Raw genomic sequence first — 17,969 nt, forward strand, 5'->3', positions numbered from 1 at the left:
TTTCTAAACTGCTTTAGCTCCACATCAAATCATTTGTTTCGCATGAATTATACTTTATGTATCTATAAACGTGAGTGGTTGTCCGTTACATTTTTGCTAAATTCTGTATTATAAAAAATAGCGGAGCGCTCTCACGCTACTCGCGTCGCCCTTAGGGGCGGCCCGGGCGGACCCCCGCCGCACCACCACAACGCCTTCCCCCTTCCATCCCTCTACCTCGCCGCCACTGGAGCGCGCTGCCGATATCCCGTGCGGGCGCAAGGACGGCGGCGGCGAGGCTCCCTCCTCCAAGTTTTCTTCAACAACAAATCCTAGATCTAGTTGCTGTCGCAGACGGTGGCGAGGGCAGCGCGGCGGCCCGCAGCGGAGACCTTTCCTGGGCTGAGCTCCAGGTGGAGGCTCTTCTCCCGCCACCGGTTACCGCCGTCGTGGGGTGCTCGCCTTTGTTTGGCGCCGCCCCTTCTAGCCTCCGGGTGGGGGGTCTTTCGGTCACAGTCACCGTGTCTGTTGGGCGTCCTTTGGGTGATCTCCGGGTGGGGGGTCTTTCGGTCACAGTCACCGTGTCTGCTGGGCGTTCTTTGGGTGATTTGGTAGAGCGGCTAGGGATCACGGGTCTCCGTGCAGTGCTCTTATTTGGCGTGCAGATTCGTGGGCGAAAACCTAGCTCGGTCCACACCGTATGCCACCGGTGATAACGGTGCCATGGACACCCTTTTCCTTCTTGAAGGCATTGCCACGAGGACCTCAACCTACAGGGACAGATCCAGGTGAAAACCAACCGACTCACTGGTTCGGGCGGCGGCAGCATCTAGATGTTTCTCTCCTCTTGAGGCATCGTCTTGGAGTCCCTGATGGCGACACCATGGTCAGCTTGGAGCGATGGCGGTGCCCGATCTGTTTGCGTGGTAGAAATTGACTCAATGCGGTTTCTAGATGTTAGGAGCTACCAGACAGCACATGACCGTTGACGATCCTAACATCAAAGTTTCTAAGAAGACAGCTAATGTGAGGCGTAAAGAACAAAGTAAGGTTGAAGGAAGGACGTAGAAGAAGTTCGAAGCTTAGTCTTTTAAGCTTTCTTTCTTAGTTTTTTTCTTTCTTCTCTTTTTTTCCCTTCAGTTTAAGGATTGGAGTCTAAGTACTCGTGTAGCTTCTAATTATTATGTGACTATAATTGTTTCTTTGTGACCGTAGACTGTAGACATTCACATGTGACACATGTTCAAGAGCAGATATTTTCCTTAATTAAAAAAAAGGAAAAACAGAGTCCTTTCATCGGGCTCGATTTGTACCACGTTCACGCACGGGGCCGACAAACCACGCGGTGAGCCGGTCAACGGCCCAAGCATTGCCGCGACTGCGAGCGGCCCAGCGGCCGCCGCACCGCACCGTCCACCGAATCAGAGCCAGATGAACGCAGCGTCCATGGCGCGCCGTTCAAAACCCTAAACCCCTGAGGAATCTCCTCGAGAAATCGCACGCGTCGGCGATCATGGAGGCGTCTCCGTCCTCTCCCCCTGCCCCCGGCGCCGCAGCTGCAGCCGCCGCTGGAGTCGGTGGTCGGAGCCCGACCTCCCTACCGCCGTCTCCTCACCTCACCAACTTCTTCGGCAAGTGCTCCCTTTTTCTCCGCTGCACAGAGATTCGGATCACTAGCTTCCCCAAGTTATGCTTTTGTTTGCGAATTCTCAGGGTCTCTTGTAGTAAATTCAGCGAAATCCCGACATTGCGATTTTGGGGACTACGGTACATTGTGGAATGGAGGATTCTCATATTGTGAACCCGAGGCTTATGATTTTCGACCTGGTAATTGTTAAATGGTGATTCAACAGGATCAGGTTCTTTCCTGTGGTAGGCGATTAGTGAAGAAATAGATCATTTGTTCGTCTATTTGTTTGGTTTGTGTCAGGTGGTTATGCTGTGGAATGCTTTTATGAACAAAAACCTCTCTTAGATTTTGATGTGATAATTGATGTATCATATCAATTTAGCTCACTCTTTTATTTAATAATAGCCTAGTGTTTTGAGGGGGAGGGGGGGGGGTGGATTACCTATTTCATTCTCAAAAAATAAGGAAGAAATTGTGGTCATTTTCCATTTTACTGCCATTCTACAATAAAGTAAACTGCACGATGGGAACTATTATTGCATTAGTTATCTACGACTGTCACTTTCACTTTCCCCAGAAGTCTGCCTTCACTGTTTATGCTTTTCCTCTCCCAACCGTTGGATTGGTGGGAACATTCAGCTAAGATCCAACATTGCAAATTTGGGTGATGGCAAGGCACAATGGGAAATTGAGGGTTCTCATGGTTTGATGTTCTGTGAAGATTCAGCTAAGACCCAACGCTGCAAAATTGGGAGATGGCAAGGTACAGTGGGAAATTGAGGGTTTCATGGTGTGAGGTTGAAGCATACTGGGGCATAGGATTTTGAACCGGTCAGTTTTAATGCTGACTGAACTTAACCAGGCTCATTTCCTCCAATGGGGTATTGTTGATGCAAAAGAGATTACTTGTGGATCATTTACATGCTTTGTTTTGCATTGGGTGGTTATTCAGTGAAATGCTCCTCAACAAGTACAATGGAAGACTTCTGTTTTGATATTGGATTATCTATATCATTCTTGAATTATGAGGACAAAATCGACTATATTTTCCACCATTAGTTTATCATACATTCAACAAAGTAGACCATGCCGTAGCGATCTGCATTTGTATTAGTTATCAGGAAGCATACATGCACTTTCCAAGAAATGCACTGAGATAAAACTTATGATGCAGTATGGAGGGAATTTGTATGGGGAGGAATTGCAGGCGCGTTTGGGGAAGGCATGATGCATCCTGTTGACACTCTGAAAACAAGGCTTCAGAGTCAGGCTATAATGACAGGGGCTAAGGTGGGAGATTGTTTCAACTTTTCTTCATGTAAACTTTGTCATATAGTTAAAATGCATAATTTTGATACATAAGTGCTACATCTTTCTTCATCTGTTCGTAACAGGCTCAGAAGAACATATTCCAGATGCTCAGGACAGTTTGGGCTTCTGATGGTCTGAGAGGTTAGTGAATGTTAAAATGGAAAGTAGCGGGATAAGGCCATGCTAATTTTTTTAAAAAACAACTAAAAATGTTAAATGTCATAGTTCATTAGCCCTGAGCTCTGATATTGCCAAAAAAGTACCCTCATCCACACTCACAAGCATCAATACAATCTCGATAAACATTGCTGTTGACCTCTTTCAGGTTTTTACAGAGGAATCAGCCCAGGTGTTACTGGATCACTTGCGACTGGCGCAACATACTTCGGTGTTATTGAATCAACTAAGACATGGCTGGAGAATGCTAATCCTAATCTAAGTGGACACTGGTCACATTTTATTGCTGGAGCAATCGGTAAGCACTTCCGTTTTCATTTATCTGCGATTCTGCGTTTACTTTCTAAAAATCTTTATGGTGCTGCATGATATATTTAACTTTATACTTGTTTTTTTACCAACCATGGGGACTTTATAGCGGCACAAAAAAACCTTTGTGGCATCCTCTTTTATCGGTCATAATACTTTGTTGGTGCAGTTTCTGTTGGGACGCATGACGTCAAAATATAATTTCCTATGCTGATTCCTTGATACCACATGTATGTTTCATTCTTGATTCCAGGTGATACACTTGGATCCTTTGTATATGTGCCTTGCGAAGTCATGAAACAAAGAATGCAAGTCCAAGGCACCCAAAAATCTTGGGCATCAGCTGCAGCTAAAGGAAGTATTTCTCAAGCTCATGGGGCTCAGATGTATGGGTACTACAATGGAATGCTCCATGCTGGTTGTTCTATCTGGAGAGATCATGGTCTGAAGGGGCTTTATGCAGGGTATTGGCACTGACTGATTGTTGGTACCAGTCTATCATTATCAATAGATAGTGTCTTTGATATGTTTTTTTTAATTGGATGACATAAAGTCACGTCAAAGGAAGTAACCTAGCCCTACCATACCTTGTATATTGATATTGCACAAGTAGGTCCTTAGCTCTGTTATATTTGGAATCTTTAAAGGTTATGTCTATTTTAGGTCAGAAATAAATTCTTATTGTATGAAATAGTTGTTTGTGTGCATATTTAAATTTATTTGTGTTGATGGAACAAACATTTATCTGTCAATTTGTTTGTGAAAACAAAACTGGTACTAATATTCTTATCATGATAGTCTAACTGTCATACTTGTTCTTTTTCAACAGACACCACCCTATGGTGACAGGCTAGTTGTCAGTTATACACTACTGTTTTGTTACAGCTGAGCCTTTTCTTTCTTGCAGATACTGGTCTACGCTTGCCAGAGATGTCCCTTTTGCTGGTCTAATGGTACACTAAAATTCAGCTTATACTCTTCTTTTTCTCAATCCTAGCAATTTTTAGCAAACTCACTCATTTCCATAAGCACTGCTGGTAGTTTGAGTTTAAGCTAGTAGCTCCTAAATTGGATATTATTATGTTTTGTCTGTTCACTTACACAGCAGCAATAATCATCCCCCAGTTGCCACCAGTATCTTTTTGGTTGACATTATTTTGACAACTGGATGATTCCCAACTCAGGCGATAGCCTTTTATTCCTGGTCTCATGGTATATAAGCACGATATGCTAGAGGGCTTTCCTCAGTAGCAATGATTATCGAAGCCAGGAGATATGAACCATTCCCGTAGCCCTTCTAGAGCCTATACATGCTTTCTCCTTTCCGAATTCCGAGTAGCCCTTATACATGATTAATGTACCAAGAACGTGTTTCTTGTGGATATCGAGTTTTTCTTATAGATCCAGATCTTCACTAGATCCATTCAATTAAAATTCTGTGTATTCTAAGCTTACTGGAATGTTGTGGACAGTTTATAGATTTCTATTTTTTTAAAAGAATCTTTTAATGAACACATATGTGGCTTTCCAGGTCACTTTCTATGAAGCAATGAAAGAATTGACTGAATATGGGAAAACAAAGTATTTGCCACACAGTGATCTGGATGTCAGCAACTCCTTTGAAGGCCTTGTTTTAGGAGGATTGGCAGGCGGTATGTCCAGTCTATTATATGTTATAAGCCATATATTTGTTACTGTATCACTTGAGAACCTGAAGTTCTGCCTCTTGATAACTCTCCTGTATGCAGGCTGTAGTGCATACTTGACAACCCCCTTGGACGTGATTAAGACAAGACTGCAAGTACAAGGACCAACATCTAGGTAACTATGACTGATCTCTCTCTTGGTGAAATATGATTTGTGGCCAAAGTTACAAAATTCCTTTTATGTATAATTCAGGTACAATGGGTGGCTGGATGCTATAACAAAGACATGGACTTCCGAGGGGGCGCGTGGCTTGTTCAAGGGAAGCGTTCCTAGAATAATCTGGTACATCCCTGCATCAGCATTCACTTTCATGGCAGTGGAATTCCTAAGGGACCGTTTCAACGACAAGGTCGACACAGATGCCCGTGAACTAGCCACCCTGTCAATCGACGCCAGATCAGAAGTTGAGAAAGCAGCTTAATGTTCTTTCTCCTATGAAGCGACCTAATATTCCTTTCTGGTGGAATTTATCTGGCGGAATCTTTTTGTATTTGGCAACGTAGTAGTTCTTTTTAAAGATAAAGGAATAGTCTTTATTCCGCAACGTAATGGGTTTCAGTCGTGCAAATGCGGAGAGCTTACATTGTCAGCTAGGCGAGAACGTTGTATGTATCAGAGAGAAGAAACTGATAACCTCATGATCCTTTACTAGGTCAGCAATTTTTTGAGTTAGGAACATGGATTCTTGGTGGGAGTACTTCTGGATTCTGGCATTAGTGAACATGTAACATTTCTGCAGAGACCAATGCATTATGCATACATAGGGAGCTGGTTTCTAAGTCTGTTGCAAACATTATATTGCCATTCGTGCGCTTTCAGACCTTGAGCATTGAGCTGGCAGTTCGCCACAAAACGTATTCTGTGGGAATTGTCGAATTGGGCACAAATCAGACCTGTATGAGAATGTGCCCTTATTATGGGTTGAGATCATCAACCGACCGAGGCCGAGCTGCACGACCCACTCCGACTTCTACCAGTGCCAAGTCAACTCAACTCCACTCTTCGACGGGAGGCAGCCAACCTACCCGCCCGAATTCCCGATCCAGCCAGCGATCCCGGGCTCCCGGCGCCGGTAGCGGAACACGGGAGGAAAAAAAATGGACGCGTCGCACCCGCAGGGCGAGGCCGCGGCGGGGTGGTTGACGGTCGAGGAGTGGAGCGGCTCGTCCGCCTCCGCGCTCTCCCGCACCGCCGTCCTCACCGCCTCCGCCTCCTCTCTCACCTCCCACAGGTGGTGCCCCCTCTCCGTCCCTCTGCTTCGTTTCGAGTTTCGATCCCGTGGTCAAGTCGTCTGACGTGACCGCGCGCTTGCGCTGCCGGCTTGGTGACCGCAGGTTCGGCAGCCGGTGGGGGCGGATCGGCGGCCGCATGCTAGGCGCCTTCGTGCCCGAGGTGAATGAAGGCCTCACAAGCCCCGCTTCGTGTCTTCCAATTGTATCTGCTAGAATGAACTTCGCTGCTCGGACTCGGGGCTCTTCTCTGTTAATTTGTTGTGGACTGATCACTATGACTGATGAGCGAGCCTTTGTATTGCCAGGGCTTTCCTGGGAGCGTGACTCCGGATTACGTTCCTTTCCAGATGTGGGATACATTGCAAGTAAGTTTACCTGCACGACTTGAGCTCTTTCTGAAACCAAGCTGCTGTATCCAACTATCCATCATGCTTATGGTAAAAAGTAATGCTACCTTGAGCTTGGTTCTCACCTGAGTTGTTGCTCTAGGGGCTCTCCACATACATCCGTGCAATGTTGTCTACACAAGTAAGCTTTTCGGTTCTGTTCTGCCTTTACAATCTCATGATGCACTCTGTATCCAAATGTGTTTTGTTTGGTTTGTGCGTTTCTAATATGCTGTCGTCTGGAATGAACTGCACCAGGCTCTTTTAGGTGCGATCGGAGTCGGAGAACAATCTGCTACTGTCATAGGTGCTACTTTTCAGGTGACTCCATTTGATTAAACATTCAGTCTACGAATGCTTATTTGATGGTAGGACAGACAGGACTAGTTTATTGAACACATAATAACTCCCCTTTTTTATTTGTTTTTCCTTAAAATGATATGCAACATGATAAGGATCAGTTGTATGTGTTGCCATTTTGATTGGAACAACCTTCCAAAGAATTATGCGTGTACCTTAAGAATATTGCCACTTCTTTCTTCATTGTCACAAGCTGTGGGTTACTTGGCAGAAACTTTAATGTAGAATTTTTTTTCCCTTTGCCAAAATTCCCCTCCTTTTCTTAGGCACTTGGGCTAATGTTGTAACTTTGAATTTGTTTCCTCACTTTCCTATCGTATTCAATTTTGGCAGTGGTTTCTGAGGGATTTGACAGGAATGCTTGGAGGGATATTGTTCACCTTTTATCAGGTACTCTCACTATTGAAACTTTGGTCATATGTTGCTGCCTTTCAAGGCATTCTTGTGAATAGTGGTTTCTGTTAATATTTTGTGTGGTCAACGTGTCATTGTCTACATTCATTTTCTGTGCTTTCTTTTCCATCAGGGATCTAATCTTGATAGCAATGCGAAAATGTGGCGTCTAGTTGCAGACTTTATGAATGACCTTGGTAATGTTCAGTTGAAATCACTAAAGTCAGTTACTTAGTGTCCCCTTTATCTCCCTTCTCTGCTTTCCTCCATGACACAAAAATTATTATATTCATGCAAAGTTAGATTATTCTCTCTTCCTAATAGTGTAGTGTATTGCCAGGGGGGTTGGCTGATTTCTCTCTCCAGCCTCTGTTTGGTGTGGTCGTCTTTGTTTAGTAACAGGCGTTTGAGTTCAGTTAGTTGCAGTGTGTGTGTGTGTGTGTGTGGCGTGTGTGTGGGGTCTCTGTATGACTCTTCTCCTATTAATACAATGATATGCAGCTCTCCTGCGTGTTCGAGAAAAAAAATAGTGTAGTGTATTAATTTCTTGAAAATTCAGCTTACATATATAATCTGGATTATGGGAGAATTCCTAGTGTCAAAAGGTCATTTACATTCTTCTTGTTTTTTGTGCAGGAATGTTGATGGACCTCTTAAGCCCTTTGTTTCCTTCATCATTGATAGTTATAATGTGCTTAGGCAGCCTATCTAGGTCATTCAGTAAGTTAATTTACACATTGAACTTCAGAACTTATTAAGAGGAACTTTCTGAGAGGATTTTTTTGGGCTAATTTATTGTTTCTGTGTCCTAGCTGGTGTTGCTAGTGGAGCAACTAGAGCAGCATTAACACAGCATTTTGCACTTGCAAAAAATGCAGCTGATATTTCTGCGAAGGTAGCGTTGGTTATCGTTCATAGATCTGTATATTCCATTTTGGTATCAAATATTTCTAATATGTAGCAGCAGAAGCATATTCAACTTTTCAGGAGGGCAGTCAGGAGACACTTGCTACAATGGTAGGGATGGGATTGGGAATGCTGCTGGCTCACATAACCAGAGGTCATGCTTTCAGTGTATGGGCGTCATTCCTTTCTCTCACAATGTTCCACATGTATGGTGAGTGTTCTTTCGTTGTTCCTTCTGTTTTAAACCCAAACAGCTTCTAAACTTTCCCTATTTCTTATCTGTTTGTTTGGCTTCTAATAGTGATGAAGTCCTAACCTATTTGGTAACGAAGTATGTAATTTTTAAATCTAAAACTTTCCTTACACACTAATGACAGGAACGTGACATTAGAAAATGCAGCAAAACTGGAGTGCATGAATTTTTAATTGAAAATAATATGCAAGAAATTTGACTGAGCTACTAGTTTGAATTTGGCAAGTTGTAGTCTGGACCTAGACCACCAGTCCTAATCATTTCTGTTGGGTTGTGGTTTCATTAAAATTTTGAACTCCATATCCAAAACAAATCTTCATCACATGGTTTTATACTTGTTCTATGCCATCTTTTAGTGTTAAGTTTCTTCTTCCTTAGCATATGAAAGCATCTCTTTACACAAACATCCACTTGTTCTGTTTGTGACAATCCAGCAAATTATAAGGCAGTCAAGTCACTTTCACTCACTACGCTAAACGATGAGAGAACTTCCATCCTACTACAGCACTTCAAGGAATGTGGCGAAGGTGAGTGACTAGTCACCACTGCTATGGGTTAGACTTATCATGATTGTTGAATGATCTCAATTTTGTGCCAATGTATTAGAATAATAACCACACAAGATGCTCCACAATTTTACCAAAATTTCTAGTTTTCCCCTTTTCCTAGTTCTTGCACCGCAGGAGGTTTCTCAGAAGGAACATATTCTTCCTTTTTGGTCAAGCTGGAGGAAATTAATTAGAATTAAACTGCCACATGAGCGTGTGCACTTAGGTGCTAAAGCCTCTATGCTTACACATACTGACATGTAAGTTCTAAGTTCTAAGTTCTGAGAGCTTATATGTTTGTCAATTGACAATATTTGGGGATCAGGAATATATTCTCACACTGTTTGTCACATTTGGTAGGTTGGAGATTGCAAAAACAGGATCCCACTATGAAAACAGTAAGTTCAGGTCTTTCCTTTTGACTGCTAAGTTCATGTCTCGGTTATTGTTAGCGGAATTGAGTTTTGCTGTCTTTTCCTTTTGCCATCTGAATGTCCAGCCAACTACCTTTTGCTGGATAAGGAAGGCGGTGTTCACATTTTCATCCACAAGCAGGCAGCACCAGCTGATGTTTTGAAGTCCTTCATACATGGACTCATGCTAGCAAGTTCGGCGTGGAACGTCAAATCTCAGCATGCAGAGGCTAGTCGATGGATGGACGAGAAGTATACCACTTTTATCTCCAAGGTAAGCATTGTGCATCCTAGATGCTCGTGTTCTGTTAGCATTTTTTTTGATCTCTTGCACGTTGTTTTCCAGCAAAGAAATATTTTCCCCCTTTTCTTGTTACAGCTGCAGGCGAAGGGTTACTCAACAGAGCGCCTTCTGTCGCATTCAATTGTTTGGAGGGCACGCTGGCTTCACGGCACGCTGGATGAAAAGCTCAAGTAGGAGGAACGAAGCCCTACGGGCTTATCGTCCAAATCTAACTTGGGTGAGACCGCGGTAACATGAATACATGACAAAAGACAGACGCATGAGTTTCACTAAGACCAGCAAATCTTGTTTTCCCTATCGACAATGTAGCAAGGTCTTCACTACCAGGTGCTGGCCTGTATGCTCAAGCTCAGCATGGTACGTTTAATGATTCACATTAGGTACAGCCTTACAGGAAATATCCAAAGAGTGTATTTGCTTAGTACCGGGTCACTCAGTCTAGCATCATTTATTGATGCAGTCCTACAAATCACTGTGATGGGAACTCTTCGCTGCATACAACGCACCTACAGGAAATGCTCTTGCTATCCGGATGATCACCTGACGCTCTGGTAGGCAGAGCCGCGCGACCTTCAGAGGATGCGCAGACGCATCTCACCTTACCATTCCCTTGACCTGCGCTGTCATTCAAGGCAATTCGACCATTCACATTCGGCCTTCCAGTGGTGATATCTGCTGGAGAAGGCTCTGGTGATGCTCGCCTGCCTCTCTTTCTCTGATGCATCTGTTTATTAGGGGCCTGCTCCTGAAACTTGTCGGGCAAGAATGCATGCTCGGGGAATTCAGTTATGTCCGAAGGCCCACGGTACAGATCTGAAAGCCGCCTAATCTTTGGAACCTCTCGCTCCTCTGAGTTATCATCGTGTTCAACTTTTACCTGTACATACGAAAGGAAAGTCTCATTTAAGAACAGAAAAATGACAAAAGCACCATTGCAACCTAGCATAGCCTTTTCCGCGTGTACAAAAAGGCACAGATACTATCATGACCATCACAGATGCTTCAAGAAATCATGTCAGCTATGAATGTAAACTGATGCAGTAAAATCCAGCCACTAAATACACTGGCAACAAAGCATGCCATTACTGCTAGAGACTGGAGTACAGAGTATCAGCAAAGCGCATAATATTTTAAGCATTTGAGAAAGAAAAAGGACCGGACTACAGACTATTAGCAAAGCACACGGTATTTTAAGCATTCGAGAAAGAAAAAGGACCAGACTACAGGCCTATTAGCAAAACACACAGTATTTTAAGTATTCGAGAAAGAAAAGGGACCGGACTACAGGCTATTAGCAAAACACACGGTATTTTAAGCATTCGAGAAAGAAAAAGGACTGAAGTACAGGCTATTTAGTGAAAGCACAGGAGATGCTTGTACCTCATTGTCCATGATTTCCATTTCATCTTCTTTCCCAGCTTTTTCCATTGAACATGCAGCAGATGCAAAAGAATATAGTGTTTGTTTCTCTGTGGCCTTATCAGCAGCAGGCAACACAGGCTCTTTTTTCACTTCATGAAGTGCAGTAAATCCAGGTGGAACTTCCATTTTAACAGGCCTTGTAACATTTAGAGAGAACCTAATGAGGGGCTTCTTTTCAGTGCCAGGGGTACAAGCACGAGTTGCTGGTCCAGCAGGTAGTCGGCGATGAGCTTCAGTAAAGCCAGGAGGAATATCTGTAGGAAATCCTGGAGGAGTGTCCAATATCAGACTGGGAGGTGCATTGGCACCAGACACAGCAGCAGCTTCGATCGGAAGCCGACAGTGAGCTTTCGTGACGCCAGGAGGTACATCAAGAGAAAATCCAGGGGGTATGTCCAGCATCAAGTCTGAGCTAGCTGAAGATCTGTAAGCAGGCTGGCATGCGGAATCTGTAAAAAGTGCTAAGTCAGAAGATTAATAAAAAATGAACATCGACAAAAAATACTAGCAACCGTGTAATAGTAACCTTCTAAGCTAAAAATGCTCTTGTTTGCAGAGTCATGACTGCAACATCCGTTAAGAAGAGAAGCAGCAGGAGCTGAACAACTGGATGCAGGGTTTGAATCAGGAGTTCCGACCACTGCCATGCAGTCATTGACTCTATCAGTCTCCTTGCCCCCTGTCAAATCCAATAACTTGGCAATACCCTCATAATTGTCCCTCCCTCTCTCTTTGTTTTCTGTGACATCTGTTGGATTGCCTCTTGCACCCAATGTTATGCCAATATCAGATTCATTATTCTCTGTCCCTTTGCCTTTTGTGACATTCAATCTTGCGCCTACCTCCTCATATTTGTTACAAGAGTCTTCATTTGACTGACTGGGATTGCTGATCTTCACATTTTTTATATGATTGCTGGGTTGGCACCGCTTCTTCCTGATACGCTTCCCAAAAACACCCCAAAAATATAATTCACCATTTTTTCCTGTAACCATAATAATAATAATAGTTCAGAAGTTAGATAAGAAACTTGTATTTGCACTTCAAAGATGTTAGAAATTCTCTATTTTTTTTTCAATCATGCCCATGCAAACTCAGTGTGCTCAAACCTATCTGATTGCGCAAGCCAACGTTAGCAACAAACCTATCAACTGAGTACTACCAAATAAAAGATGGGCAAAAGACAATATCAGCTTGCAAAAAAAACAGTCTGTCAATCATGTGAAATTTGTAAGACAGTTCTTTTCATTTTTGTTAGGTGGCTGAGAGATTATTCTCGTTAGAACAGTAAAAGGATGAGTAATAGGAACAAAACTTTGCAAGAATATGCAAACGTACTCTGATAGTTTGGTGACAGCAACAACGATGAAAATATTGCCAATTCAGTATCACCAACTTTGGTCAAGAGACCAGTATGTGAAGCAACTTTTTCAAGAAGATGATCGAAACTCCTGTGAGGCCTGTAATAAATAAATCTTAATCTAATCAGTAGAACTTACGTGCATGGTTAAGTGCACAGGTGCAGAGACCCTATTAGAGTATAAACTTACCTTTCATGACTGCTCACAAACCATAGTCCAATATCCCCCCCGTCCGGGGGTTCCATCTTGAATTGTTTTGGCCACAGCTGGGAAAGAGGTATAGCCTCCAGGTTTAAAATTTCAGGCATGTTCTTTGAAGCTTCATAAACTCTGACACAGACTTCCAAAGGGAAATGGGCTTCAAGTCCATCACAAGTATGTATCAGTTCTCCAGTAACATGAAAGTTACCCCTACAAGAAAAATGGAAGCCTAATGTTAGTGGTTAACTGAACTACATGGATACTAAAATACCAAAACTATTACATACTACACAACATAGCATTATTAGAGAGAAAAGTGGGCACTTCCATATTACATAAGAAGGCATCATTGTATTGCTTGAACATTATGTTTTCTTATTGCATAGATGATTATTATGATGTACACAATTGCTGTGCTAAGAATTAGCTCCGTCACCTAGTAAAAAACGAGGTTCATGGTTTATAGCAGTCTACTGTTCTCGTTGAAGAGTATGAGCAGTTCATATCATTGGCATATCAATTTTGGGAACATATTCTTCTGCTATCTCTGTGGAATTTGCGTAGAGACCAAATCAACTTCTATTCAATATGGTGGGAACAATATGCAGGGCCAAAATGGGCAAATTACTGTGGTAGAGAAACAAAATCTGCCTATCCTCAGGAGGAAGCTGAGAAAAATCCTTTATTAACATCCCAAAAATAAGAGTGATTCCATCCATACATGCACGCATACAAAGAAAGAAACGCACAAGAAGCCTACTGCTTACTTCCAGAGGGCTTCTGGTTGATCATGCTTCTTGTGCAGCTTCGTATGTAAAATTACTGGTGTACCTGTTTCCGGAGTACCAATGTTATGACAAAATGCTGTAAAAGAAAATTTAGGAACAGGAAAAACAAATTAATTCAATGTACTCCTGTCCATGATAATATATGCACTGAACTTAAATGACAAAATGTCTTTCTGTTCTGTGCAGTCTTCTTTTTTCTTTTAATAACGAAGGAAAAAGCAATCAAGCTGATTTCATAAAGGCAGAAGGAGAAACTAAAATGAGTTACCAAACAAAAGGAGGAAACTAAGAATTGTAGCAAAGGTACTTAAGCGAAGCATAAAAAGTATACAATCTAACACACACAGGTATATTTAAGGCACAAAACACTAATTTGAAGGAAAACAATTGAACAAAAACAGTCAAATCAGCACTATTATAACAACACTCATCAATCTGATGTTGCAGCCACTGAACAAAAACAGTCAAATTAGCACTGTTATAACAACACTCATCAATCTTATGTTGCAGCCTTAGTTAAAGTGTTAACAACTGGCTGATATGGCTTGTTTTGCCTTATCCAACGACAGCTTAGAAAGAAATTCATCAACAAGGTAACATGTTCGAAATGATCAAATGAGTTACATTAGTATGCATATCGAGATTTTTTCGGAGTTGCTATCACTTATTAGGATCCTTGATGTACCTGAAGATCTGCTACAGTTAATTGATGCCCCTGAGTTTCTTTCTTGCAACAATGCACCGTGTTGCGCAGGAGCTATGTATTGAGGGCTGTGTATTGGAGGAATATTGTCGCACTGCAGCATGACCAGGTTGAGTTTTTAATTAAAAAACAGTGCAAGGATGTGGGCTTGATCTAGTAATAGAATATACCTCCGTGGAAGATTCATTGTGCACAGGTATTGTGCTCGGCAATACAGGCTTTACACTTGGTTCTTGCACAACAGGAGCAGCAGTTCTTGTATCAGGATAAACTTCAATGGGCCTTTCACTAAGCACAGATGTTGGGCTTAGCAATGCAGGCTCCACAATAGGAGCTTGCAATCCAGGAGCTCCAGCACTTCTTGGGGTCAAATTAATGTTTCTACTACACAACTTTCCACTCTCTGGTGTGCACAAACTCTTAGAAGAAGGTCCTGCCTTCGTACACACAGGATCCCCACTTGGATGCGGAGCACGCATTTGCTTGGGACTAGGAGACACAGGATTTACCATTGCTGATAGTTTTTGGCTGCTCTGGCCTTGAGAATGCAAAATACTCGAACTGGAGCTCCTGGCAAGTGCTTTTGTACCGTCCATTCTGTCTAGATTTCTAGGAGTAGCATCAGTATTCCAATTAGTACTCAAAGGTTGTGAAGATTTGCAACTGGGCGATGCAGGGTCCTTCAGAGAAGTAATTTGGGGGGTGACAGAGCTACTTATGTGCCCCCTAGCAAATGGGTGCCTAGTTTCAGCTGTCTCAGGTCTTTTACGGGGTAAACACGAGTCATAGGATGATGCTGATGTCTTAGGACTTTGAGTGAGTGATTTGGATCCCACAAGAGATACTTTACGTGAATTTGGTGGTGGTGTAACACTTCGTCTGCAATGTCTTTTCTGTAACGCAGCTGAGCCAACAGTTCTACCGTATGGCTTCTTATGTTTTGCGTAGGTAATATCTTCCACGGGAATCAACTTCACTCTTGCCTCAGGCTTTGAATATGTACCACCAGAAAATCTAGGCACCTTGAGCTTATCTGAATAGTCTGGTTCTACAATTCCCTTGGTTCTGGACGTTGCCTCATTAGCATGACGAATTTGATTAAGTCTGTATTTAAAATAAAAAATCATTATCAATTAGCAAATCAATATCGTTAGAATCAACATAAAAAATTGAGATTTAGCACAAAGAAATGCATGGTCTTTTTACACAATTCAGGCCAACAACTGTCTTAATAATCTGCCAAGAGCCTTGTCAAACAATGTATGCGTAGCTTAAATGATGCAAGGATGCCCAAATTCAAATATCGTGGTACAGTGTAACGAATACCTCCAGTTTTAGAGAAGATTGGAATGCATAAAAGATGGATCAAGCTAGTATACCACATGTCAATACATCTTCCAGAAAAAGAAGGAATCTGTTTCAGCCAGAGTTTTGAAGCAAAAAAGAAAAATAGAAACATGTAAGTGTAATGCAACTAATCCGAAAAATACTTTCATATCAAAATCTCATTCTAACAAAGCAACATCTCCAAGCACATCACAGACCAGATATCAATTATGTATCTTGCCATATACAAATCATGTTGAACTTCAAACATCTAAATATGGTTCATTCACAGTTCTCATTTTACTTTGGGCCAAATGAACTCATTTACAAATCTCTTGTGCAAAATGCAAGCACGAATTTCAGTAAGCAGAAAGGGACCTACATATACCTTGGATCTTGTTTGTACTGAGAGGGGGCACTGTTTCTTGAACCATCAACACATGTTGCCCAAGGTGTGTCCTGAGAAGTAGAGCAAATCAAATGGAAAGCTGTTTCAAGTACAGGATAGAGTGTATGTGTTCCGAAGCATAATGGAAGATTAAAGATAACATACATATTCAGAGGAAATATTTGTGTACTAGGATCAAATCTAATTTTGACGAGGTGAAAAGTACCTAGTAGGACAAACGATACTGCACCAGCAAATTCCATGGCAGCGAAATAATCCACGGAAATTACAAATCGAAAGATCAAACTCCAGCACAGATTTGGGTGAACCACTCGCAGCAAAACACACTTGGTATCTTTAGTACACTGGACATGACCGCATTTCGAATCCAGGCGATGCTGTGCAAAGTATAGGCGGGGTCATGGCGAAAAGCAAGATAAGCGTACACGCATCAAACGGGACGCCCTCCTAAAAGATATTAAAAGATTTCTTCATTTTCCTCATGATACAGAGGCAGCACGAGCAAGCGAGCAACACAAAACCCGCACGGTGCGCAGAAATTCAAAGCACCTCAAAAAAAAACCCCAACTCCATTTCACCCCCCAACAAAACCCCACCGAAAGCAACCGCGATCGCCAGGACGATTTGGTGGGGAAAAGAGGTGCGGTCGCGCCGAGAGGAGAGAGGGGACCGATCACCTGCGCGGCCCTCCGTGGCGTTTCGGGGCGGCGAGCGGCCGGCGTCGTCGGAGACGGGGGCACCGCCGGCGCCGGCGCCGGCCGGGAGGTGGGGGCGAGGCTAGGGTTCGGCGGGTGCCTCGCTGGTGGCCTCGCCGGATGCGCCATTGGATTCCTCGATCGCCACGGGGAGAGAGTGCTAGAGAGAGAAAGAGGGTTTTGCTCTTCTCGTGTCTCCGCTGGTGGAGTGGTGGGGTGGTGTTCATAAGGACGGAGGAGGAAAGCAGCGGAACGTTGCTCGCAACAGAGAGAACACGGGGTCGATTCGCCACCGGAAGTGGGGCCCACCAGCCCACCGGAGAGGGCAAGTCACTACACGCCTCCAGCGTGGTGCACTTGGACCCGTTGACAGGTGGGTCCAGGAAGAGTAGGGCCCAGGTGTCATGCAGACGTGTGGGTGTGCATACGCGCATTTCCTGATCGAGAAGCGGGACCCACGTCCCTCGTGGGTTCGCCAGGCCACCTTCGGCAGCGCGGCATCCGGCGGTGTCGATCCGACGGCTGGTGATTAGCCTGCACGCGAGACAAAAAATAAGACTCGTCCCACCAGGTGTCGTCGCGGCTCCCTGGCAACAGGTGGGACCGAGCTGTCATTGGAAGTACCTAGATCATCTCCGCGTCCGTAGGCTTGAAAAATGCTTGCTGGCCGCCTTGACCGGTGGGCCCGGCGTGATGGTTCACCGTTCACGCCAGCATCCTTGGAAGCGGAATCGACGATCCAACGGTGCAGCCTCGCAGGTCGAACCCCTCCATTGATGAATTAGCTTCCCGATGACTCCTTTTTTTTTTTTCCTCTTAGGGCAGCTTCTTGATGACTCTTGAGGAGCAGTGGTTGAACGATTCAAGAGGAAACTGACTACTGATAAAAACTACCGGCGGGGAACATTTACTCATGGGCCGATTCAGTCATTCACACCAATATCAATTATGGAGGGGGTTGTTGTGATTTTGTGAACTTGTGAGTTGTGATGCACTCGGATTCTCTGGCAGAGTGGCTAGTAAGGAAAGGCAGCGATGGCAGCAATACTACCCTGATTCATGGCGCTTACACCTGCTGTGACTTGTGAGGAATCATCTACGAGAAATGTTTTTTGGCCAGGATGTATGTTTGGGAAAAAAAATGAATTTAAAGAAG

The 17,969-nt window shown here is 43.5% G+C and overlaps 3 protein-coding genes across 9 annotated transcripts; 2 read left to right on the forward strand and 1 right to left on the reverse strand.

The window, feature by feature from the left end:
- Window positions 1-1,334: 1,334 nt before the first annotated feature.
- On the forward strand, window positions 1,335-5,904 carry LOC101777296 (mitochondrial substrate carrier family protein E). 3 transcript variants are annotated; one of them, XM_012842911.2, is made up of 10 exons: window positions 1,335-1,610; window positions 1,693-1,806; window positions 2,784-2,899; window positions 3,004-3,061; window positions 3,246-3,395; window positions 3,660-3,870; window positions 4,314-4,359; window positions 4,938-5,058; window positions 5,155-5,227; window positions 5,306-5,904. In XM_012842911.2, exons 1-10 carry the CDS (start codon window positions 1,493-1,495, stop codon window positions 5,532-5,534), a joined length of 1,236 nt encoding a protein of 411 aa, XP_012698365.1. In that variant the 5' UTR covers window positions 1,335-1,492; the 3' UTR covers window positions 5,535-5,904. The 3 variants fall into 3 exon arrangements, with proteins under 3 accessions (XP_012698365.1, XP_004985206.1, XP_022678801.1); XM_004985149.3 differs by lacking the exon at window positions 1,693-1,806; XM_022823066.1 differs by lacking the exons at window positions 1,335-1,610; window positions 1,693-1,806 and adding an exon at window positions 1,813-2,372.
- A 127-nt stretch (window positions 5,905-6,031) lies between these two features.
- On the forward strand, window positions 6,032-10,435 carry LOC101776891 (protein root UVB sensitive 3). Of its 2 annotated transcripts, XR_002675792.1 has the most exons (16): window positions 6,032-6,344; window positions 6,448-6,505; window positions 6,651-6,710; window positions 6,835-6,873; window positions 6,990-7,052; window positions 7,425-7,481; window positions 7,618-7,681; window positions 8,121-8,204; window positions 8,297-8,379; window positions 8,472-8,601; window positions 9,078-9,170; window positions 9,313-9,451; window positions 9,552-9,589; window positions 9,691-9,878; window positions 9,984-10,265; window positions 10,369-10,435. XR_002675792.1 is itself a non-coding variant. In XM_004985148.4 (15 exons), exons 1-15 carry the CDS (start codon window positions 6,211-6,213, stop codon window positions 10,080-10,082), a joined length of 1,329 nt encoding a protein of 442 aa, XP_004985205.1. In that variant the 5' UTR covers window positions 6,032-6,210; the 3' UTR covers window positions 10,083-10,329. The 2 variants fall into 2 exon arrangements, 1 of the variants encoding a protein (XP_004985205.1); XM_004985148.4 differs by lacking the exon at window positions 10,369-10,435 and having other exon boundaries at window positions 9,984-10,329.
- Window positions 10,301-17,037, reverse strand: LOC101776209. Of its 4 annotated transcripts, XM_014804560.2 has the most exons (10): window positions 16,796-17,037; window positions 16,098-16,168; window positions 14,554-15,487; window positions 14,366-14,477; window positions 13,660-13,756; window positions 12,881-13,102; window positions 12,669-12,805; window positions 11,857-12,315; window positions 11,289-11,779; window positions 10,301-10,785 (listed from the first exon to the last, which is right to left on the reverse strand). In XM_014804560.2, the coding sequence occupies exons 1-10, from the start codon at window positions 16,940-16,942 to the stop codon at window positions 10,378-10,380; spliced, it is 3,078 nt and encodes a 1,025-aa protein (XP_014660046.1). In that variant the 5' UTR covers window positions 16,943-17,037; the 3' UTR covers window positions 10,301-10,377. The 4 variants fall into 4 exon arrangements, with proteins under 4 accessions (XP_014660046.1, XP_022678799.1, XP_014660045.1 ...); XM_022823064.1 differs by lacking the exon at window positions 16,796-17,037 and having other exon boundaries at window positions 16,098-16,745; XM_014804559.2 differs by lacking the exon at window positions 16,796-17,037 and having other exon boundaries at window positions 13,660-13,723; window positions 16,098-16,744.
- Between the last annotated feature and the right edge of the window lie 932 nt (window positions 17,038-17,969).

This window comes from Setaria italica, chromosome IX (assembly GCF_000263155.2).
Source record: "Setaria italica strain Yugu1 chromosome IX, Setaria_italica_v2.0, whole genome shotgun sequence".
Classification (NCBI taxonomy): domain Eukaryota; kingdom Viridiplantae; phylum Streptophyta; class Magnoliopsida; order Poales; family Poaceae; genus Setaria; species Setaria italica.